This window comes from Podarcis muralis, chromosome 7 (genome assembly GCF_964188315.1).
Source record: "Podarcis muralis chromosome 7, rPodMur119.hap1.1, whole genome shotgun sequence".
NCBI lineage: Eukaryota > Metazoa > Chordata > Lepidosauria > Squamata > Lacertidae > Podarcis > Podarcis muralis.
In genome coordinates, this window is record NC_135661.1 from 87,956,205 (window position 1) to 87,980,578 (window position 24,374).

Sequence of the window (24,374 nt, forward strand, 5' to 3'; positions counted from 1 at the left end):
TTATCATCATCACCACCATCATTTCTTTATTATTATTGGACCATCTTCTGTCGGCAGAGGAGCAAAACAAGCTTTAGAGTGAGGCAGAACTCCTAACGGGGCAAAATGTCGCTCGCTAGACCCCTTCAGTCTGAGCATCATTGAATCGCTTCCCCCAAAACCAGAAAATGGGTGAGCGGAGGCTATTCTGTCAAGATGGAAACAGACTCCTTTTGTAGCAAAGGAGCAACTTAGTGGGCAGGAGAGAGCGCTCCTTACCAGGGAGACATGAGTTAAAATACAACACTTCCTTAGACGGGCCTTGGCCACATTGCTCTCTCCATCTTCCTCTCAGGGCTGGCTGTTTCAAATATTAAAACATTTGCTGCTCCGAAATCCCAGCTGAGAGCAAATGGGATGAATCGATACAAAAGCAGCTGCACCTTTCTGTGCCGGCTGCCCAAGGCCTCGCCCTGTCGGCCTCTAGGAACACAATCCCTCTGCTATTTCAATCCTAAACTGGGCCAGCAGAGCCCGGCCCAACCCAATTCCCCATGCTGAGATTATTTTATCGGAGCCCAAAGATTATCTCAGGAACCCTCCGCAAGCGCACAGCAGGCTTCAACAGCCAACAAACCCACTGAAAGGTCAGCAGTCCAGTCAGGAGGGGCCGAATCCGGCCTTCCACACTGGCCTCTTCAGCCTCACCAAAGGCAAGAGGCTGGGGATGCTGAGGGCTTGGTGGCCAAGACAAATTCTTGCGAAGAGGTTTTCTTCCGGAGCAACACCCTTCAAGCCCAGGGCACGGTGGCAGAGGAGCTAAGGCAGCGCCACGTGCTCTGAAGTGTCCGGCGTGGGCGACAGGCTCATGGGCGAGCTGGGCAGCGGCTCCCCGGCGGTCTCCGTGGTGGGGCCTGTGGGCTCGGCCGCCGGCCTCTGCTGCCACGCGCGTGCGTAAGAGGATCTGGCCCCCTTTTTGGCCCAGTAGCTGGCAGAGCGGTCCATGGCCTCCTGGAGGCGGGCCCAGGCGCGGAAGTCATTGCTCTGGACGGCCTCGCACAGGAGCTGGGCGTGCCCTCGCAGCTCGGCCAGCTCCCACTGGGTGCTGTTGTTCTGCCGGATCAGCTCCTTGGTCCGCAACGTGATGCCCAGCAGGCCTGACTTCCGCAGGACCTCCACCGTGTTGTGGAAGCGGCGCTGCTTGCCCGAGCTGCTGCAGCCCAGCTTTTTGGAGGCTCGGGAGATCATCCTGCCCTCAGCCGAGTCCAGTCCCGTGGAGGAGGACACCGTGTTCTGGGAAAGCACCTCTGGGCCGAGGAGCTGGCCGGAGGAAGCGGCGGGCGCTTCCTTGCGCTGCTTCTCCCTGCTGCCTTTCGGGGCGGCAGCTTCGGAAGACGACACCCAGGCCTCCTCCAGGCAGAAGCGTTTGTTCTTGCTGGCGCCTCCTGCCGGGGTGGACCCTCCCATGCCCTTGGCCTGTGTGTCACAGCCTGGGTGAGGAGCGATTTTGGGGTAGGTGCTGAGGATGGGGAGGTAGGCAGCGTCCTTGGTGGGAGATTTCTGGCCGGGAAGCAACGGCTTCAAGGGTCCCGACGGCGGCTGGATCAAGAGAACATGGGTGGGAGAGCCCTGGGTGCTGCTGAGAGGGTGCTGGCCGTTCCAGGCTAAGAGCTGGGTTGCGGGGGACGCTGCGTGGGGCTGCAAGGAGGAAGAGCAGAGAACGAAAAGTCAGAAAAGAAGGCCACCGGGTGGATGAAACTCCGTCCCTCCCCGTAATCCACTGGGGGCTCCCGTGACTTGCACACCCCTTGGGACAGGGACCTTCCCTCCTGTACTTTGCAAAGCGGACCAAGGCGATGAGTGGGAGTGAAAAGGGGCTACCTGTTTGAGGATAACGTTTTTGACAATGTAAACGGGGGTGAGGCCAGGGAAGGCGCCGCCCGCAAGCCCCCCGTGCCCTTTCTGCGCCGCCCGCTGCAACGCGCCCCCCTGGCGCAATGGGTAGGCAGGCTGGTCCTCTGCGTCCGTCTGCTCCACGCCACTCAGGTGCTCCGAGCTCTCGTCTGCCAAAGAGGGGTGGGGGAGAGGAGGGGTTAAGGCAGTCAGGAAGGGAAAAGCAGGACAACCAGTAAACCCTCAGCAGCAGCCCTTCCTCATTCCCTCACCCAGGAGCCCCTGACCCCTGACCCCTGCCTGATGAAGCACCTGCGTTAACCCCCAAGGAGGGAGGACGGAGGACGGCTTTTCCAGAGATTAGACGGGTGCCTTTCCGATCTAAACCAGGCAGAAACGTATCTGAGAACCAGTGTGGTGCAGTGGATAGAGTGCCAGACTATGACCTGAGAGACCAGGGTTCGAATCCCCACTCAGCCATGAAGCCTTGGGCCAATCACCGCCTCTTAGCCTAAACCACCTCGCAGGGTTGTTGTTGTGGGGACTGAATGGGGAACTATGTGCACCACTTTGGGCTCCTCGGTGGGGAAGATGTAAATTTAAGAAATAAATAAAATAAAATCCAGTGCTACATTATAAGGGGAGTCGAAAGAACTAAGACTTTGACAGTTCACATCCTCATCGCCATTTACCCAGGTGGGATTGCTCTGACTTAAGGAGACTGCCAATCTAGGAGCGTCTTAAGTATGAAACTCTCTTGTGAGCAGAGGTTATCCCTACGAATATTGTTACACCAACCTCTGAGACTGGAGAGAACCGCTCTTCTTAGCAATGCACCAAGCTGCAAAAGGAAACCTGTGATTTGCAGGGTGAACCTGCTCAACAACCTAGTTGACCCACAAAATGTGTATTTAAAAAAAACCCAAAAACTTCAACCAGTTGTAGCTGCACTTGTGTGGTTTATGCAAAACGTTGGTCAGACAACAAAAGCTTTGGAAAGGATGCAACACAGGAGACCCATGAATAGCACCCATAATTGCAGCAAATCAATCTCTGAAGTCGCTTGCTCTCTCTTTTTCTCGACAGCCGCACTTTCTCAGGTCGGTGTTGCAGGATGACAAGGAAATCCTTCGCCCCCTTCTCAAGTAAGTATCAGCTGATATTAACATGAACTAACAATCCCCTCTCAAATTATCCAGCTTCCTCTCCTTAGAAGCAGGCCATCGCGTAACCAAACCATCTTTCCAGGGTGACATTCATTCTGGGGCCGCACGAGCTCAGGCTGAGACGTGCTGGTGGGAGCCACATACAAATGCAGCTTTGGAACTCCCTGCCTCATGAAATCAGGCAGGTGCCTTCACGGTGCACTTTTCAGCACCTGCTAAAAACCTTCTCACTTGGGCAAGCCTACCCAGATTAGAGTTCCAATCTGTTTTTACTGTTATTTTAACTTTTTGAAAAGTTTTAAATTGTTGTTGCCGTTTCTTTTTCTTGGTGACAGGTATACTGCTTTATCTTTTCTTGTAAACCGCTTTAAGGTTTGTTTGTACAATATACGATATCTTTATTGTCATTGTCCCATACAGAACAATGAAACTGGAAATCTACATAAAACATTCAGAAACCCCTAAAAACTCTGAAACCCCATTTTAAAATACAATATACTACAGAGACTCCTTATGCTGCCTTTAGAACCAGAATTGCATTTGGGTAGAAACTGTTTCTCAGGCGGCTAGTCCTGGTCTTTATAACCCTGGACCTTCTTCCAGAAGGCAGAAGCTGAAAGAGATCATTTCCGGGGTGCGCACTATCCTGCGCTATCTCTGCAGCTTTCTTATGACACCTGACAGCATAGATTTGCTCTAAGGTGGGAAGAGCACGCCCAGTTATTCTCTCTGCAGTCTTTACAACCCTGTACTTTCACTCTCAAGAGGTGTAAAAAAATTATAAATAAATAATAAATGCCGGCCAAGGAAGATGCTGCCATGCTTGGGTAGCCAGTCTCTCTGCCTCCGAGCTGCAAGGAGCTAGACAAGGAGGCCTCTCGAATCCCAGAGCTAAGGCAGCAAGTGGGGAAAGGGACCTCCTTTACTGCTCAAACTGCAGCCCCACCGTCTGGCTCTCAGCCTGACAGCAAGGGGGCAGCCACTGGGGGGGGGGTCTGTACCTGAAAATCCAGAGTCCTTCTCCCCTTCGCTGGCAGGGGGGCGAGACCTCCTGCCAGAGCCTCTCGTCATCGTGGGTTTGGACTGCTCCGTGTGGCCCTCAGAGCCTGCCTTCAGGGACCCAGGCAGGGCGGTCTTCTCCTTCCCAGGCTTAGAAGGGTGCACAAGCGGCGAGGTCTTCTCCGAAGGCATGGCTGAGACTCTCCTGGGTTCCTGAGGGGCAGAGAGACAAAAGCAGGGTGTTAGTGGAACAGGAGAACTTAGCATCGTAGAACCGTCGAGTTGGAAGGGACCCCGAGGGTCATCCAGTCCAAGCCCTGCCATGAATCCCTGACAGATGGCCACCCAACTTCTGCTTAGAAACCTCCAAGGAAGTAGAGGCCACAACCTCTCGAGGGAGTCTTTAAGGCAGGGGCCAGCAAACCTTTTCAGCAGGGGGCCGGTCCACTGTCCCTCAGACCTTGCGGGGGGCTGGACTATATTTTTTTTGTGGCGGAATGAACGAATTCCTATGCCCCACCAATAACCCAGAAGTGTATTTAAAATAAAAGCACACATTCTACTCATGTAAAAACACCAGGCAGGCCCCACAAATAACCCAGAGGTGCGTTTTAAATAAAAGGACACATTCTGCTCATGTAAAAACACGCTGATTCCCAGACCGTCCGTGGGCCGGATTGAGAAGGCGACTGGGCCGGATCCAGGCCTGATGGGAAGTTTTGCTTCTGCACATGACTCTGGCAAACCGTTCTAAGCTAGAATGTTCAGTTCACATTGAGTTCATGAAACATCGTATCCTGACCTGTTCCCAATGCATGGTTGACCACATCTACGGAATACAATAGTTATGCTCTGTTAAGTTTTGCTATATCAATCACTAGTAGTAGTTTATATGCTCCTTTTAAGTTTTGCTATATCAATCACTAGTTATAGTTTAATAAGGAGGTTTTCATGCCTGTCCAATTCCGTATTCCCTTTCCCAACCTTTAATCTATTGATGATTAATGTCTATATGCAGCCCTTGCATTGTATTTGTGTTAACCAATCAGCAACAAGCACATACGTGGCACTGCTGTAATATTCAATAAAAGGGACTCCCCGAGACGTGCTCGGTAGATGCCTCCCATATGACACTTGCCATTCGTCTGTCGTTTATTTCAACCCAACACAGGCCCCAGGCCTTAGTTTGCCTACCCATGCTTTAGGGATCTGCAGATTCACTAACCTTGGTGAAACCACCAGCCTTATTCATTAAAGAAGAAGAAACTACAGTCATACCTCGGGATAAATGTGCTTCAGGTTGAGCATTTTCAGGTTACAATCTGCCGCTTGTGTATGCGCAGACGCTCAAAATGACGTTACGCGCATGCACAGTAGTGGCGGATCGCGACTCGCGCACACGCAGTCACGGGTTAAACTCTACTCAGGATGTGAACGGGGCTCCGGAATGGATCCCATTCGCATCCGTAGGTACCACTGTAGGTTGGGAAACTTAAGAAGAGCTCTGATGCTGGATCAGGCCAAAGGGGGCCCATCTAGTCCAGTATCCTGTTCTCACAGTGGCCAATCAGACGCCCATTATGGGAAGCCAGCAGGCAGGATCTGAGCACAAAAGTAACTCTCCCCTCCTGTGGTTTTCTGCAACTGGTTTTCAGAGCAGAGCCACCCTAGCTAGTAGCCATCGATAGCCCTCTCCTTCTCCATGAATTTGTCCAATCCTCTTTTAAAGTCATCTAGACTGGTGGCCACGGCTGCCTCCTGTGGCAGGGAGTTCCATAGTTTAACTTTGCGAGGAGGTGGAGGTCAATGCAGTGCTTGGCACTTAAAGCTGGGAGCATGCATGTGCTTCCAGGACCAAACACTCCTCGAATCACAGAACGGTGTCGTCAGGAGGGAACCCAGGGGTCATCCAGCCCAACCCCTTTGCACGCAGAAGATTTGCACGATGGGGGAAGTGACCGTGCTGGATGCCTTTGGCTCCCCGTGATTTCCCCCCTACTGACAGGTTTCATTTTGTACGGAGGAGCAAGCTGTCACGGAAAGGCCTTCCAGAAACAGGCTTCTTCACTTCCTTCTCTGCTGTTTTGGGAGAAAGAGGTCAGAGAGAGAAATCGATAGCAGCTTCTGCTGCTGCCAAGAAAGTGTGGCAGGAGGCGAAAGGGGGGGGGAGTTCATTGTTCCCCTTACAGGCCAGAACAGGCTGAAACTGGGAGGGGGGAGAATTCAGATAAGCATCAGGACTACACTGGACAAACAGGCTTAGCATTTACTCATTATTCTTTCCTCCAAGGAGCTCAATGCATTGAACTTTGTTCTCCATCCTGTAAACACCACAGTCTTTGTGCTCACAACAGTCCTGCGAGGTAGGCTGGCCTAAGAGGCAGGGAGGTGGTGCCCGGTGACCTGCAGAGCTAAATGGAAGCAGCGTGGCATAGTGGCTAGGATGGCGGGAGTAGAGACCAGGGTTCAGGGTTCAGATCCCCGACTCGGCCATACGCTCACCGGGATTGTCACTTGCTCTCGGCCTGACATACCTCGCAGGGTTGTCGCTTTTGTGCTGGTTTAAAGGGAAATGGGGAGGAGAACCATGAAAATGGCAAGTAAATATTCATGGCTCGTTTAATTGGTAGAGCATGAGACTCATCATAATAATAATAATAATAATAATAATAATAATAATAATAATAATAATTTTATTTATATCCCGCCCTCCCCAGCCGAAGCTGGGCTCAGGGCGGCTAACAACAATAAAACAGTACAAAAGTACAGCACAAACAACACTCTAAAATCATTCATTATAAAATTAATTTATAATTAAATTATTATAAATTATTATTATAATAATAATTTATTATTTATACCCCGCCCATCTGGCTGGGCTTCCCCAGCCACTCTGGGCAGCTTTCAACACAATATTAAAATACAGTAATGCATCAAACATTAAAAGCTTCCCTAAACAGGGCTGCCTTCAGATGTCTTCTAAAAGTCTGGTAGTTGTTGTTCTCTTTGACATCTGGTGGGAGGGCGTTCCACAGGGCGGGCGCCACTACCAAGAAGGCCCTCTGCCTGGTTCCCTGTAACTTGGCTTCTCGCAGGGAGGGAACCGCCAGAAGGCCCTCGGAGCTGGACCTCAGTGTCTGGGCTGAACAATGGGGGTGGAGACGCTCCTTCAGGTATACTGGACCAAGGCCGTTTAGGGCTTTCAAGGCCAGCACCAACACTTTGAATTGTGCTTGGAAACGTCCTGGGAGCCAGTGTAGGTATTTCAAGACTGGTGTTATGTGGTCTTGGCGGCCGCTCCCAGTCACCAGTCTAGCTGCCGCATTCTCAGGGCTGTGGGTTGGGCGAAATATTCCTGACTTGCAGGTTCGAGGAGATGAGGCTCGTGGTCCCTTCCAACTCCACAACACGGTGACTCTTGAGGAGGCCCACGAGGCATTTAGCTGCCGCCTCGACTCCCTTTGCCTGCTCCTCCAGAATGAGCACGGCAACCTGGTTTTGGCAGGAGCGCTCTATGCTTGAGAATGTGCGTCTGTGCAAAGTTCCACCTTGCCAGCGCCAGCGAGGGAGGGAGGGGGCGGCGGGGCACACGGCCCGCAATGTGTCTGCCTCCTCCTCCTCTTGCCTTGCCATGTGCTCGAGGACATGCGGAAGGAAGGGCCAAGCAGCAGAAAACCAAAAGCAGCGGGAGCAGGCTGCAGATTAGAAGCAGCTGCTCTGCCCTGCTCCTCCTGCACTGAAACAGGGAGGGCTAGCTATTACATAACAAGGAGGAGGCTGCTGCTGCTGCACCTCCAGAGCCTCACACCTACCTGGGCGGATGCTTTCTGGGGCTTGGCCACACAGCCTCGCCCGGAAGGAAAGAGGAAACAAGCGTCTTGCCTGCGTAGGGAGCACGCAGCTGAGAACGTGGGGAAGAGCCTGGCTGCTGGGTCAGGGCCCGAGGGGGCCCGTCCTGCCCAGCGTCCTGGTCTCGCAATGGCCAAACAACCTCAAGAAGTGACAGGTCCAGGTAGACTGCCTCTGGACCTGGAAGCTCCTTACGAAGAGCCCGGCTGATGATCAGGCCAGCAGCCCACCTAATCCAGCGTCCTGCTCTCACGGTGGCTGGCCAGATGCCTCTAATGGGAAACCTGCAAGCAGGATCCGGGCCCAAGAGGGAGTGCCACAGTTTCAATCTAAGCAGGAGAATGTTCCTGGCTAGCAATGTGAAATGAAGGGTTCCTCTGGGACTTGGGGGGGGGGGCGGGGGGTCACGGGCACATTTTAATTTCTTTTCTTTTTTTAAGCATTTTTATTAAACATAACATTTCAACAAAACATAACATTTCAACATAACAAATTAGTAGTCCAAATAATCAAATGCATTATTTTTTTCCCTTTCCCACCCCACCCTCTCTGGTTTCTATGCACATATTGCTCTGTGCATGTTATAAAATTGTACATATCCTTGCCTTATCTATCATGCGTTCAACTAATAAACTTGTGGGTGTTTATTCAAAACCTGCCAAGGAATCCAGATCATGACATGAGCCAACAGTGTTGACATGAGCCAACAGTGTGACGCGGCAGCTAAAAAAGCCAATGCAATTCTGGGCTGCATCAATAGGAGTATAACATCTAGATCAAGGGAAGTAATAGTGCCACTGTATTCTGCTCTGGTCAGACCTCACCTGGAGTACTGTGTCCAGTTCTGGCCATCGAGTCCAACCCCCTGCCAAGCAGGAAACACCATCAGAGCACTTCTGACATATGGTTGTCAAGCCTCTGCTTAAAGACCTCCAAAGAAGAAGACTCCACCACACTCCTTGGCAGCCAATTCCACTGTCGAACAGCTCTTACTGTCAGGAAGTTCTTCCTAATGTTTAGGTGGAATCTTCTTTCTTGTAGTTTGGATCCATTGCTCCGTGTCCGCTTCTCTGGAGCAGCAGAAAACAACCTTTCTCCCTCCTCTATATGACATCCTTTTATATATTTGAACATGGCTATCATATCACCCCTTAACCTCCTCTTCTCCAGGCTAAACATGCCCAGCTCCCTTAGCCGTTCCTCATAAGGCATCGTTTCCAGGCCTTTGACCATTTTGGTTGCCCTCCTCTGGACACGTTCCAGTTTGTCAGTGTCCTTCTTGAACTGTGGTGCCCAGAACTGGACACAGTACTCCAGGTGAGGTCTGGGCGACCGTGGGCCACTGTCCCTGCCTCCCAGTCTAACCTACCTCACAGGGTTGTTGTGGGGCGGAAACCCATGTTTTACCACCTTGAGCTCCCTGTGGGTAGAAACGCAATCAACAAATAAAGAGAATCTCAGAGAGGACTCAGAAGAAGGGGAAGAAGACACTTCCCCACCACAGATGGCCATTCATAGAATCACAGAACTGCGGGAGGGGGGGTGGAAGGGTACCCCAACGGTCATCTAGTCCAACCCCCTGCCACGCAGGAATCACAGGGTTCACGCTGGACTCAAGTTGCATGCAATCCTGGCACTGGTAGCCGGTAGGACAACTTTCCCCAGCGCATGTCAAAACTGCTTGTGACACCTGCATTAAATTTGCCTACATCCACCCAGCCCACCTGCCTGCAGTGTTGCACCAATACTTTATTACTAATTAATTAATTAATCCATGTGGCCAAAGATACAACAACAACAACCAAAAGAAAGCATTGCACAGTTAAGATAACTATGCATTCTCTCAAATAAAAAATTGCTCTCCTGAAGGATTTAACTTTTCGAGCTCCTTATGACCTACAAAGTCCTACACCGCTTAGGTCGAAGCTGCCTGAAAGACCCTATTCCCACATAGGAACCTTGCCCGGGTTTGGGGATCTTTGCTGGAGGCCCTTCTCTCAGCCCCCGCACCTTCTCAGGTCCCCTTGGTGGGGATGCAGGACACGGCCTTCTCGGTGGTGACGGCTCCAAGAGAAGTCAGACCGGCTCCCTCCTCCTTTTTCTTCCGCCGGCAGGTGAAAACTCTTTTATTCCAAGAGGCCTTTGGGGATGGACTGGTTTGAGTGAAAGGGCTGGCGCTGTGCTGTTTTTCAGGTGGCTTTTAGAAGACACCTGAAGGCAGCCCTGTTCAGGAAAGTTTTTAAAGAGTTTCAGCGCGTTTTTAATATTTTGTTGGGAGCTGCCCAGAGTGGCTGGGGCAACCCAGTCAGAGGGGCAGAATATAAATATTAAAATTAGCATTATTATTATTACTTCTTGCAATTATATTTTCATAGAATCAAAGAATTGTAGAAGTGGAAAGGGACCCGAAGGGCCATCTAGTCCAACCCCTTGCAATGCCACGTCCATATATATTATATGTGCATATTATTTATATATTAAACACAGTTTTAATTGAATTGATGTTAATTTTTTTTAAAATGGTTTTTATTCTATCTCTATGTTTTTAGCTCCTCTTATTTTATTTGTAAGCTGCCTTGAGTCCGTGTAGGTAGGTATAAATAAATAAATAAAATGGAGAAAAGTGAATAATCAAGTACCCTGTCAGCTGGGAGAATTAAATCTTTGAGCAAGGCTGCCCTTAAGTCCTTATAGATGGAGGCAGCCCTGTTCAGGGAAGTTTTGAATGACTGATGTGTTTAACGTATTTTTTAATCTTTTGTTGGAAGCCGCCCAGAGCAGCTGGGGAACCCAGCCAGATGGGCCGGGTATAAATAAAAAAATATTATTATTATTATTATTATTATTAAACAAACAACTACGTCCTCAGGCACTTATTCCACCCCCACCCCCTCTTTCCTGCAGAATTCAACCACGATATTGGACTTTTTATCGAGTGGGGAGGGTGCTCCTTCCTCCCTCCTCCTCCCTCCAGTCCACATGCTTCCTCATGCCACACACAGCAGTCAAGGGATCCTCCACCAGCCAGTCAGCTGGCCAACCATGTGCTTTTGTTTACACCCCGCCCAGAGGGGGGGGGGAGGTGGCAGGAGAGAGGCGGGCTCAATTACTACGTTTTCCCGAACAGAGCCAAAGATTACGCAATGGTGTACAGCGTGTTCCCAGCACACGGAGACCCACACGCACCTCGCGTATAGGCATGCGTCCCTGTCCCCACCCCCACCACCACTGCTGCCTTCCTTGGGGGAAGGGAGGGAGGCTGCACTCTGTGGGGCTCAGCCTCTGCCCCACCCCTGCCCCAGTGCCACGGTTATAATTTTATGGATCCGGCCAGGGTGGAGGCGTGTCGCAGAAAACTGCAGAGCTGGGAAGGGACCATAACTTTTCCCTTTTCTTGCGAGGAATCCTATTGGGAATAAGGGAATTTCCCTTAAAGAAAGGGGAAATTTGACACCTATGGAAGGGACCCCCAAGAGTCATCTAGTCCAACCCCTTTGCAATGCAGGAAAGCGGCGGCTGGTGTAAGCAGGTGTGCGCACTCAGGTGGTTCCTGGTCCAAAACCACCAGGGCAGACCTCCCAGACGGGTTCCGCCTCTTCTGCCTTGCACCCCCCCCCCACAACCACCTTAAAAAGCAAAATTCACCCGCTGCCCGCAAGCCAAGGGTGTGTGCCCATACCCTCGGCCCCTGTGGCGTTCTGGGAACTCTGCCACAATTCCGGGGCGCCAGGAACGAGGTCGCACCTAAATTGTGCGGATGATGTATTAGGCAGGTGCACAGGAACTCGGCACAGAACCACCCCATTGTCCGCCTGGCAAAAGAAATGGCCGTAAGAACGCCCTACCCGGAGCTTCCATACATCTCCAAGCTTCTAGGAGGGAAAAAATCGGGAAAGGTGGTGTAGCGTAATGGTTAGAGCGCCAGAATAAGACTTGGGGAAGCAGGGTTTGAATCCCACTACTCTGCCATAAAGCTCACTGGGTGTGACCTTGTGGGCCTAGCCTTCCTCACAGGGTTGTTGTGGGGTTTAAACGATGTGGGGGAGAGACATGGGTGCCCCCCCTTGGGCTCCTAGGAGGTAATAAAAGCTGGCATATAAATGCAAGGAATGAAATAAAAAATTAGCGGGCGACGCAGAGGAGATCTGGGGGTCAGCCGGGAAGATGCGCGGGTCTGGGTGCCCCCCCCCACAACCCACAAATTCCCAAAAGCCGCAGTGAGAATGAGATGTCGAAGACGGAACGAGGCATGCCCACGACGCCAGCCATACCCAAAGGTCCACCATAGATATATCGCAACCCCACAAGCCGCCAGCCTCCCCTCCTTCGCTCCACGGAGCCCCACGTACCTGCTCAGCACCGGGAGGAACTTTGCCGTCCAAAACCCCTACCTCAAAGGCTTCGTCTCTCCATCATCTGTGGCGAGGGCAGAGCTCCCCTCTCCAGCCAAGCCGGGGAGAAAATAACCTTTCCGCCATAACTGGACGTGCGGGGAGGTGTCTAGGGGCCGGGCCGTCCGATCGGCCATGGGAAAGTTGTGGGAGAGGGGAGAGGGGAGGGGAGAGAGGCGCCCCCCCCTCTCATGCGTGCTTGCACATGGGGGGGTGGGAGTCAGAGACTCCGCTGTCTAAATATGGACACGGCTTAGATGTGCGGCGTCACATGGAGCAGCACACACACACGAGGCGCAGCTGGAGGAAGGGAGAGAGAGAGCGCGCTCCATTCATCATCTTCTCCCCACGCACCCTTGCCACACCTCCCTCCCACCCAGGCAAGGGGAGCAGGAGGCAGGCAGAACTAAATCTGGATCAGGCATGAGACACGGGCAGACAAAGGAAGAGTCCCCCTTCCCTCCTGACGGGGAAGGCGGACGCATCTTCCGGCTTTCGCTTCCGGTCCCAACAGTCTTGTGTTGTTCCAGGAGCGCAAAAAATAAAATAGTTCTGAAGACCCAGCAGGGGTTTCTGAAAAACACAAGCAGTGCCAACAAGCTTGCTTCCCTCCTTCCTTCCTTCCTTCCTTCCTTCCTTCCTTCCTTCCTTCCTTCCTCTTTCTTTCTTTTTCTTTCTTCCTTCTTTTTTCTTCCTTCCTTCCTTCCTCCCTCCCTCTTTCTTTCTTTCTTTCCTTCCTTTTTCTTCCTTCCTTCTTTCCTCCTTCTTCCTTCTTTCTTTTCTTTCTTTCTTTCTTCCTTTCTTTCTTTCCTTCCTTTTTCTTCCTTCCTTCTTTCCTTTCTTCCTTCCTTTTTCTTCCTTCTTTCTTCCTTCCTTTCCTTTTTCTTCCTTCCTTCCTTCCTCTTCCTTCCTTCCTCTTCCTTCCTTCCTTTTTTCCTCTTTCTCTTTCCTTCCTTCCTTCCTTCCTTCCTTCCTTCCTCCCTTCCTTCCTTCCCCTTCCTTCCTTCCTTCCTTCCTTCCTCCCTCCCTCCCTCCCTCCCTCCCTCCCTCCCTCCCTCCTTTTCTTTCCTTTCCTTTCCTTTCCTTTCCTTCCTTTCCTTCCTTTCCTATCTTTCTTTCTGACGGAGTCGCAAGCTTGTTGGAACAGGGGAATGCTGTGGAGGAGCTGTTCCCAGGGCAGAACAGACTCTCATGACAGGTGTTGAGACTCTCCTGCCCTGGAGCTTTTTAAGCAGAGATCAGGTAGCCACCCGTCATGGGTGCCTCAGTTGAGATTCCTGCATTGCAAGGGGCAGGACTAGATGACCCATGGGGGGGGGGGCCTTGCAATTCTGCAATTTGACAATTCTGTGGGGAGGCACCAACGGGAAGTAAAACTCTCAATTCTCGCTCGGAAAAGCCACTGCCTGCCTCCAGCTGGAAACATCCTAACTTCTTCCATCAGGAAGCCAAGGAAGATTTGGCACACAAAAAACGAGAGTCCCGCGGCACCTACAAAATTAAGCCCCCCCATCACAACACGGTGCACTGCTCTGAGGGGCGAGGAGGACCCCACTTGTGCCCCTGCCCCTTAGTTGTGATTCCTGCATTGCAGGGGGTTGGGCTAGATCAGGGGTCAGCAAACTTTTTCAGCAGGGGGCCGGTCCTCTGTCCCTCAGACCTTGCAGGGGGGCCGGACTATATTTTGGAAGGAAAAAAATGAACGAATTCCTACGTCCCACAAATAACCCAGAGATGCATTTTAAATAAAAGCACACATTCTACTCATGTAAAAACACACTGATTCGGACAGTCCGCGGGTCAGATTTAGAAGGTGATTGGGCTGGATTCGGCCCCCAGGCCTTAGGTTGCCTACCCATGGACTAGATCAGCCTTTCTCAACCTGTGGGTCCCCAGATGTTGTTGAACTACAACTCCCATCACCCCTAGCTAGCAAGGCCAGAGCTCAGGGATGATGGGAGTTGTAGTCCAACAACATCTGGGGACCCACAGGTTGAGAACTGCTGGACTAGATGACTCACGGGGTCCTTTCCCAACTCTACGGTTCCAGGATTCTATTGTTCAAATCAGCCCTGGCCAGCGAAGCTTTTCAGAACGCCTAGTCTCAGCAGCAAACTTTCCGAGACCCTCTGGGATTTGAAACGCAGAGGGTGCCCAGATATAAACAGGCAGCCAAGCTGCTTGGACTGTCCCAGCCGTACTTTAACAGGATTGGGGGGTATGCAGCGAAGGAGGTGCCTTTGGTGGGGCCAGTCCCTGTTGCTGCTGGGAATTCCCAGAGAAAAGCCTGGGCCAGCTGTGCGTATCCACAGTTCCACCAGGATCCTAAGAAGAGCCTTCTGGATCAGGCCAAGGGGGGCCCATCTAGTCCAGCGTCCCGACCAAGACGCCTGCGGGTAACCTGCAACCAGGATCCGAGCGCAAGAGCCTACAGGTCAGGAGATATTCAGAATCACTGCTGCCTCCTCCATCTAGCTTGGTGTCCACTCCTGAAGAGGTCATTCCTTTTACCTGTCCTGTCCTGAAACCAGAAGTGCCAACTTGAATAAAATGTTGGGGGTGGGAGCAAATAAGCCCCACCTTGCAAAATCGCTAACAAGACACACACCATTTGAATGGCAATGTCCATCAACTTGGGGGAAGGGGGAGGGCTCAAATATTCTATTGAGGGGGGGTCGAAGGGACCTCAGCCCTTAGGAGTTGGCTCCTATGCCTCAAACCAGGAAGCAGCCCCTGGGTTCGCAAAATCAAAATGCAAAGCCATGTGTCAGATTTTGGGACAGAAAGGTGTGATCTGGAGGTACGGGATGCCAAGCCCGGGCCAAGCTTGCAGCCCCCAGACCGTACAGTGGTGATAATAATAATAATAATAATAATAATAATAATAATAATAATAATAATACAGTGGTACCTCAGGTTACATATGCTTCAGGTTACAGACTCCGCTAACCCAGAAATAGTGCTTCAAGTTAAGAACTTTGCTTCAGGATGAGAACAGAATTTGTGCTCTGGCGGCGCAGCGGCAGCAGGAGGCCCCATTAGCTAAAGTGGTGCTTCAGGTTAAGAACAGTTTCAGGTTAAGAACAGACCTCCGGAATGAATTAAGTACTTAACCTGAGGTACCATAATAATAATAATAATAATAATAATAATAATAATAATAATATGTTGTTTATACCCCACCCATCTGGCTGGGTTTCCCCAGCCACTCTGGGTGGCTTCCAACACAATATTAAAATACAAAACCTATTAAACATTAAGAGCTTCCCGAATCAGGGCTGCCTTCAGATGTCTTCTAAAAGTCTGGTAGTTGTTTGTCTCTTTGACATCTGGCGGGAGGGCGTTCCACAGGGCGGGTGCCACCACCGAGAAGGCCCTCTGCCTGGTTCCCTGTAACTTGGCTTCTCACAGCGAGGGAACCGCCAGAAGGCTGGACCTCAGTGTCCGGGCAGAACGATGGGGGTGAATGTCGTTGTGGCCAGAATTGCTGGAGCCGCATTTTTAACGCAGTGTTTTCCCAGCCCACAACAACGTGGACAACTTTTCTGGGCTGGCCTTTCAACTTGTAAGAAGAGGAAGCACGTACGGAACGGCCCTTTGCCGCCCCGGACTATTCCTGGAGCAAGAAAGAGGATTTTGTCCTGTGAGAGCTTCTGTTAAGCTCGGTCAGCTCTGGGCCACTACCACCCCAACCCCCCAACCCCCAGCCTAAGCAGGTGTGTGGCTACTCTGCACCGAAAGAGGCACAGTAAGCAACCAGTTGCTGCCAGCGATTCAGCAGGAACCCAAAATCCAGGGCGAGGAAAAATGCTGCGCAGAAAAAAACAAGCAAAGTCTAGCCCAGCCCATTATAATGAATCCCTCATGCAGCAATTTCCATTTGCAAAGCATTTTCCTTTAACCTGTATGGAATTTGCTCCTTCCTGAAACATCATGACGCATTTCTATAATTCGCAGAAAGGAAACCGAGGCTGACAGATGCAGCAATAACCGGGGTCACAAAACCCAAACCATGGTAGAGGGAGGATCTGAACCCACATCTCACAAGAACTGCAAAAAAGAAGAAGAGCAAATTCAAAATATCCAAGGAGACGGCAAAGAGCAACACTCCTGGGTCATCCACACAGATCAGTAAGCTAAAGGAAAAGATGGGGGTGATGCAAATTGCGGCCTAGGACCCACGTACCTACGGGACCGCCTCTCCTGGTATGTGGTGCGGAGGACCTTAAGGTCCACAAATGACAACATTTTGGAGGTCCCAGGTCGCAAGGTAGTTAGATTGGTCTCAACTAGGGCCAGGGCCTTTTCAGTACTGGCCCCGACTTGGTGGAACGCTCTGTCACAAGAGACTAGGGCCCTGCGGGACTTGACATCTTTCCGCAGGACCTGCAAGACAGAGCTGTTCTGCCTGGCCTTTGGTTTGGACTCAGTCTGACCCTTATGTTTCCCTCCACTTATGGTTTTGATCTATGGGCTAATATTAAAATGAGGCTGCATTTTAAATTGCATTTTAACCTGTATTTCAAATTGGGTTGTTTTTTTCCTATTATGTTTTTACTGTAATTTTACTGGTGTTAGCCGCTCTGAGCCCAGCTCTGGCTGGGGAGGGCAGGTTATAAATGAAATTTATTATTATTATTATTATTATTATTATTATTATTATTGGTGGTGGTAAAGGTAAAGGGACGCCTGACCATTAGGTCCAGTCGTGGCCGACTCTGGGGTTGTGGCGCTCATCTCGCTTTATTGGCTGAGGGAGCCGGCGTACAGCTTCCGGGTCATGTGGCCAGCATGACTAAGCCGCTTCTGGCGAACCAGAGCAGCGCACGGAAACGCCGTTTACCTTCCTGCCGGAATGGTACCTATTTATCTACTTGCACTTTGACGTGCTTTCGAACAGCTAGGTGGGCAGGAGCAGGGACCGAGCAACAGGAGATCACCCCGTTGCAGGGATTTGAACCGCCAACCTTCTGATCGGCAAGTCCTAGGCTCTGTGGTTTAACCCACAGCGCCACCCATTAAATATCAAATACCCCAGTTTGATAGCTTCTTTGAAGCAGAGGAATCGTGGCAACCCAAGCAGAGGAGCTTTCCACTCAACAGAGGCCTTTCACACATGCACTTGCCAAGTCAAGATGCCCCAATGGGAAACCCACAAGCAGGATCCGACCACAAGAGCAACTCTCCCCTCCTGTGGTTTCCAGCAACTGGGATTCAGAAGCACCGCTGCCTCTGACTGTGAAGCGTAGAGCAAAGCCATTGTGGCTAGAAGCCACCGATAGCCCTCGCCTCCTCCATGAATTTGTCCAATCGTCTTTTAAAGCCATCTAGGCTGGGAGCCACGGCTGCCTCCTATGGGAGGGAGTTCCACAGATTAACTATGCAATGTGCAAGGACTTCCTTTTCTTTTATCTGTCCTGAATGTGCCACGTCTTAGCTAAACATGGCAACTGGCGTTGGGGATGGAGGGCTGCCAAACCCGGTGATGAGCTGGTGACGGAGCAGGTGACAACAGCCTCTTGCGACGAACATCTTATTCCGCCCGACGACAAACACCTGTGGCCTTGCACCCAAAAGACCTCACCACAAGAAAGGAAGAAGAGCCACACAGCCATTCTGATCGCACAAAGCGGCAACTCAGAATCTAGCCAGGAGTTCATGGAATTCATGTACAGTTGGAAGGGACCCCAGCGGTCATCTAGTCCAACCCCCTGCATCGCCGAAAAGGATTGGAGCATTTGGGGTGGGGGGGCCTCATATCCATCGGGGGAAAGAGCCAACTTACAGCGGCATAAAGCTAGTTGTGGTGTTAATCGGGGCCTTGACCGATCTGGCATGGAAATCATTCTGACGGCCCATTGAGGACGCCAGAGATACTGCCTGTTTGCAGCAAGCTAAGCAGGGAAATTTAAAATAGTCCTGGAGTCGACGTGAGAGCTGCCTGTCTGGTTCCCAGAACTTTCTCCAACCTCCTTCTGCTTGCCCGGGGCTCGCCCCTGCCCAAAAGCTGTCTTCTGGTTCAACTGGTTCCACTAAACAGGACCCGCATGACGCAACCCTGGTTACGAGTGCGAGATCAGACACGGCAGAAGCGGCTGGAAGAGGCAGTCGTGGGCTACTGGCCCACATGCAGAGCTGGGGAAACAAGACACGGTCTGATGAATGGCTATGCATTTGGGAAGAAAAGCTCAGGGCTTCCACCAGCCCCACATGCTAAGGAAGGGTGTGGATCCTTCTATTTCGACGGGGGGGGGGGGGTGTGTGCTCGGGGATTGGCCATGATCCGTGCACACTCCAAAACTAGGGCGCCTGCAAAAAGAAGCGTCGACTTGTGCATGTGAACTGGGCAGCACGGGTGTGACCTCACATCACGCTGAATACACCCAGATTCCCAGATTCAAAGGTAAAGGAATCAAGGGGTACACATCACCCCTTGGCAGAAGCTACAATTCCCTTCCTGGCGCACTGGCTGGGGCTGATGGGAGTTGTAGTCCAAAAGGCTGGTGCAGGCCCAAACATACATAAACACATGGAAAACAGGCCTAGGACACAAAATACAACAGGTCTGATCCCATACTGTCTATGACACTAAGCTCAGCAATATTCACAGGGCTCCTGTTGATTTCTTGCAACCAAGCCTTAAAGGTGCATGTAGGACAATTGGGTTGTGGCATGCACAACTTGAGTGCCATGTTTGTCTTCCTGCCTGAGAACGTGCAAGACCGCACCTGCAGCAAGGGCAAGGTGGTTGCTTTCCTGGAAGAGAAGGCACAGCGACTTCAGTCCCACCTATTCACACTTCGAGGCACCGGGCAAGATGACGAAATTCTCACTAGACAGGAATGGACTGACCTGGAAAAGAGTCGCAGGTGGGGTGCCCCTAGGGAGAAAGAAGATCGCCCAACCCTGGAGGAATGTGACCCAAAAAGGCAAAACTGTCTGGAGCCTTGCTGTGTCTCTGGAACTACAAAACTGATTCCATGTCTTCACCTCGGACACCGGTTTTCGGCCAGAAGAGAGCAAGAACAGTGGTTTCAAACCCCAGAACAAACAAAGGTTGCAGTTCCTGCTGCTCCCCAGAAAAAGGAAGAGGAATGTGGTGCTGGCAGGTGACTCCCTACTGAGGGAGAGAGAGGCAGCAGCGTGCAGAGGAAGGACTTGTGATTTCAGCTGTGTCTATACTAATGCACAGTGTATGGGAAACAAGCAAGACAAATTTGATCACTTACTACAGGTTGGCAAATATGACCTAATATACATTACTGAAACCTGGTGGGATGAGACTAATGACTCGAATGCTCAAAAGAAATAGATCAACAGGAAGGGAGGAGGAGGAGCATTATATATAAAGAATGTGTACACTTGTGAAGAAATCCATGACCTGGAGCATGAAAAACAGATTGAGAGTATATGGGTAAAAATTGTAGGAGAGAGAATCATCACTGAACTTACTGTGGGTGTCTGCTATAGATGATGTCTTCCTAGAACAGGTTACCAAGCATTCAAAAATGAAAGATATTGCAGTCATAGGAGACTTTGACTACCCCAATATATATTGGAACACAAACTACCCCAATATATATTGGAACACAAAGAATGTAAGATCCAACGAATTCCTCCATTGTCTCGCTGACAATTTCATTTCCCAGAAGGTAAAAGCAGCAACAAGGGGGTGATCTATCTTGGACCTGGTCCTCATCAACATAGAGGAACCAATCGATGAGGTGGAAGCACTGGGAACCTTTGAAGGAAGTGATCGTGTTTTCTTGGGTTTCATTATACACAAGCAAGGGAAAGATGAGTGTAGACAGGCAAGCACTCTGCACTTTCAGAAGGATTATTTCCGAAAGCTTAAGTACAGGGGTACCAACATGAATAAAATGGGGAGGGGCAGTTAAGCAGCTGAGGGGATGCAGGTGACACCAAACTTGAGGGGGGGGGGTAGCTAATGCCACAGACGACAGAATCAGAATTCAAAATGACCTTCACAGATTGGAGAACTGGGCCCAAAACATACAAACTGAGTTTCAGTAGGGACAAGAGTGAGGTTCTGCACTTAGGCAAGAACAACCAGATACACAAATAGAGGATGGGGGACACCTGGCTTATTAGCAGCACATGTGGAAAGTATCTAGGGGTCTTGGTGGACCACAAGCTGAACATGAGTCAACCGTGTGATGCAGCAGCAAAAGAAGCAAATGCTATTCTAGGCTGCATCAACCGAAGTTTAGTGTCCAGATCAAGGGAAGTAATAAAGGTAAAGGGACCCCTGACCATTAGGTCCAGTCATGACCGACTCTGGGGTTGCGGCGCTCATCTCGCTTTACTGGCCGAGGGAGCCGGCGTACAGCTTCCGGGTCATGTGGCCAGCATGACTAAACCGCTCCTGGCGAACCAGAGCAGCGCACCGAAATGCCGTTTACCTTCCCACCAGAGCAGTACCTATTTATCTACTTGCACTCTGAGGTGCTTTCGAACTGCTAGGTTGGCAGGAGCAGGGACCGAGCAACGGGAGCTCACCCCATCGCGGGGATTCGAACCGCCGACCTTCTGACTGGCAAGTCCTAGGCTCTGTGGTTTAACCCACAGCGCCACCCGCGTAAGGGAAGTAATAGTCCCAGTCTATTCTGCCTTGGTCAGACCACACCTGGAATACTGTGTTCAATTCTGGGCACCACAATTTAAGAAGGATGTTGACAAGGTAGTATGTGGGCAGAGGAGGGCAACCAAGATGATCAAGGGTCTGGAAACCAAGCCTGATGAGGAACAGTTGAAAGAGCTGGGTATGTTTAGCCTGGAGAAGAAGAGACTGAGAGGAGAAAGGAGAGCCATCTTCAAATATCCCCTCACGTTGCAAGCAAGTCCATTCCACAGCTGAACAACTCTTACCCTCAAAAAGTTCTTCTTGATGTTTAGACAGAATCTCCTTTCTTGCAATCTGAATTCACTGGTCCAGGTCCTGCCCTCTGGAGCAGCAGGAAACAAGCTTCCCCCAGAGCTCCATCCTTTTCTACCGACCTGGAAGGGTCCTGGGTTTCAGGCAGGTTGGCAGGAGAGCACAGCCACCCTGAGACAAGGACAGACACTTAGCTGAGACACCTACATGGCAGCGGGTTGGGCTAGATGACCCCTTGGAGTCCCTTCCAACTCTACAATTTTATGGGGTATTTTTGAAATCCATGATTCCTGCTTCCGCCCACCAGCACCGAGGGGTCCTCGCAACGGGTGCCCTCACCTGCCCCCTCCCTTAAGAGGTTCCCCCAGTCCTGAGCCACAAAGCGGATACGTCTCCCAGGGTTATAACCAGGAACAACCACAGAGCCCACCCCCCCCAAAAAAAAAACCCAGAGCACAGGGCAGGGAAGGGGGGCATTTAGCTGAACGGCAGTGGGGGCATCTAGGGTAAAGGGGAATAGAGGCAGAAGGTAGAGGAAGGGGGTGGGTCGTGGTCCAAATGTCAGGCATCACCAGCAGCATCTCAATCCAGGAGGGACGGGCAGAAGATGAAATTGAAGGGGTTGTTTGGAAAACTGTTATTATTGGGGGAGGCAAGAGACATTAAGAGGGGATTTGACCCTGGCAACGGTCTGTCCATCAGCGGTGCAAAGCCAGCAGCCCCCTTTTCTGCCCCACCGTGGGAGCAGCAGGGGAGCAGGTGGGCAGCTCATGGCACTCAAAGGAGAGGGGCTCCCTAATTCTCATGGAGGAAGGCAAATCATAGAATCAAGAGGGTGGGAACTGGGGGTCATCTAGTCCAACCCCCGGCGTTGCAGGAATCGCGGCTGAAGAATCCCTGGCAGATGGCAGCCCAACCTCTGCTTAAAAGCAGGCAAGGAAGGAAGGCCCACCACCTTCGGAGGGAGTCCGTGGGGCTGGGGTGTCAAACCAGACCCTGTAGCTCTAGTCCCCACTGAGGATGGAGAGAGGCTGTCAAATGAGGGCCCATAACATGGGGTGCTTGAAGGGGGAGCCTGTCAAATCAGCCCCTGTAATATGGGGTGCTTCTAACACTCTTTGAGAGGGGGACTGTCTAATCAGACTCCGTGACACGGGGTGCTTCTAGCCCTCATTGAAGATGCTGGAGGTGAGCTGTCAAATCAGGCCCCGCAACATGGGGATGATTCTATCCCTCATTGAGGATGCTGAAGTGGGGAGCCTGTCAAATCATGGCCCATGACATGGGGGGGGGGCTTCTAGCCCCATTGAGGATGATGGGGGGAGCCTATCTAATCATGGCCCATGACACGGGGACAATTCTAGCTCTCATTGAGGATGCTGCGGGTGGGGGGGCTGCCAAATTATGGCCCATGACATGGGGGTGCTTCTAGCCCTCATTGAGGATCCTGAAGCGGGGAGCCTGTCAAATTATGGCCCATGATATTGCGGTGCTTCTAGCCCCCATTGAGGATGATGATTTGGGTTAGCCTATCTAATCATGGCCCATGACATGGGGGTGCTTCTAGCCCTCATTGAGGATCCTGAAGGGGGGAGCCTGTCAAATTATGGCCCATGACATGGGGGTGCTTCTAGCCCTCATTGAGGATGCTGGAGGTGAGCTAGGGGGGAGCCTGTCAAATTATGGCCCATGACATGGGGGTGCTTCTAGCCCTCATTGAGGATGCTGGAGGTGAGCTAGGGGGGAGCCTGTCAAATTATGGCCCATGACATGGGGGTGCTTCTAGCCCTCATTGAGGATGCTGGAGGTGAGCTAGGGGGGAGCCTGTCAAATTAAGGCCCATGACATGGGGGTGCTTCTAGCCCTCATTGAGGATGCTGGAGGTGAGCTAGGGGGGAGCCTGTCAAATTATGGCCCATGACATGGGGGTGCTTCTAGCCCCCATTGAGGATGCTGGAGGTGAGCTAGGGGGGAGCCTGTCAAATTAAGGCCCATGACATGGGGGTGCTTCTAGCCCTCATTGAGGATGCTGGAGGTGAGCTGTCAAATCAGGCCCTGCAACATGGGGATGCTTCTAGCCCTCACTGTGGATCCTAAAGGGGGGAGCCTGTCGAATTAAGGCCCATGACACGGGGACGCTTCTAGCCCTCATTGATGATGCTGGAGGTGAACTAGGGGGGAGCCTGTCAAATTATGGCCCATGACACGGGACGGTTCTAGCCCTCATTGAGGATCCTGAAGGGGGAAGCATGTCAAATTAGGGCCCATGACACGGGGACGCTTCAAGCCCTCATTGAGGATCCTGAAGCAGGGAGCCTCTCAAATCATGGCCCATGACACGGGACGGTTCTAGCCCTCATTGAGGATGCTGAAGTGGGGAGCATCTCAAATTATAGCCCATGACATGGGGGTGCTTCTAGCCCTCATTGAGGATCCTGAAGTGGGGAGCATCTCAAATTATAGCCCATGACATGGGGGTGCTTCTAGCCCTCATTGAGGATCCTGAAGGGGGGAGCCTGTCAAATTACGGCCCATGACATGGGGGTGCTTCTAGCCCTCATTGAGGATGCTGGAGGTGAGCTAGGGGGGAGCCTGTCAAATTATGGCCCGTGACATGGGGGTGCTTCTAGCCCTCATTGAGGATGCTGGAGGTGAGCTGTCAAATCAGGCCCTGCAACATGGGGATGCTTCTAGCCCTCACTGAGGATCCTAAAGGGGGGAGCCTGTCAAATTAAGGCCCATGACACGGGGACGTTTCTAGCCCTCATTGAGGATCCTGAAGCATGGAGCCTCTCAAATCATGGCCCATGACACGGGACGGTTCTAGCCCTCATTGAGGATGCTGCCGGGAGGGGTCTGTGCAATGGTGGCCCAGGCGCGGGGGCGGTCCTCCTCCCCCCCCTGCAAGGCGCCCCCTTCCCCGCGCCCTCCCCGGAGCCATGCACCCGAGGCGGAGATGGGGGGGTGGTCTTTACCTGCGCCCTCCTGCCCGCTCTTCCTTCCTTCCTTCCCCGACACAAAGGTCGCGGCAGCAGCGGCGGCCGTAGCCCCGCCCCCCGGTTCTGAGCGGCGGCCCCGCCAGCCAATGGGCTCGGCTCTTGCCAGGCGCCCGGGTCGCCCGTGCGGCTCCGCCAGCCACGTGCGAGGCGAGGAGCCCGGTGCGCGGGCACGTGACGGGGCGGGGACAGAACGCGGAGACAT

The 24,374-nt window shown here is 51.9% G+C and overlaps 1 protein-coding gene across 4 annotated transcripts; it reads right to left on the minus strand.

Annotated features, from left to right (window-relative positions):
- LOC114603152 (CLOCK-interacting pacemaker) lies at positions 1–24,241 on the minus strand. Of its 4 annotated transcripts, XM_077932374.1 has the most exons (5): positions 24,149–24,237; positions 21,167–21,344; positions 4,040–4,250; positions 1,861–2,042; positions 1–1,677 (listed from the first exon to the last, which is right to left on the minus strand). In XM_077932374.1, the coding sequence occupies exons 3-5, from the start codon at positions 4,227–4,229 to the stop codon at positions 799–801; spliced, it is 1,251 nt and encodes a 416-aa protein (XP_077788500.1). In that variant the 5' UTR covers positions 4,230–4,250; positions 21,167–21,344; positions 24,149–24,237; the 3' UTR covers positions 1–798. The 4 variants fall into 4 exon arrangements, with proteins under 4 accessions (XP_077788500.1, XP_077788502.1, XP_077788503.1 ...); XM_077932376.1 differs by lacking the exon at positions 21,167–21,344 and having other exon boundaries at positions 24,149–24,241; XM_077932377.1 differs by lacking the exons at positions 21,167–21,344; positions 24,149–24,237 and adding an exon at positions 12,278–12,672.
- Positions 24,242–24,374: the final 133 nt, after the last annotated feature.

Coding starts and splice junctions, on each gene's coding strand:
- LOC114603152 (XM_077932376.1), bottom strand. CDS start 4,229: ATGCCTTCGGAGAAGACCTCGCCGCTTGTGCACCCTTCTAAGCCTGGG. Junction 2,043..4,039: donor GAAGGACTCTGGATTTTCAG/GTACAGACCCCC, acceptor CCTCTTTGGCAG/ACGAGAGCTCGGAGCACCTG. Junction 1,678..1,860: donor AAAACGTTATCCTCAAACAG/GTAGCCCCTTTT, acceptor TCCTCCTTGCAG/CCCCACGCAGCGTCCCCCGC.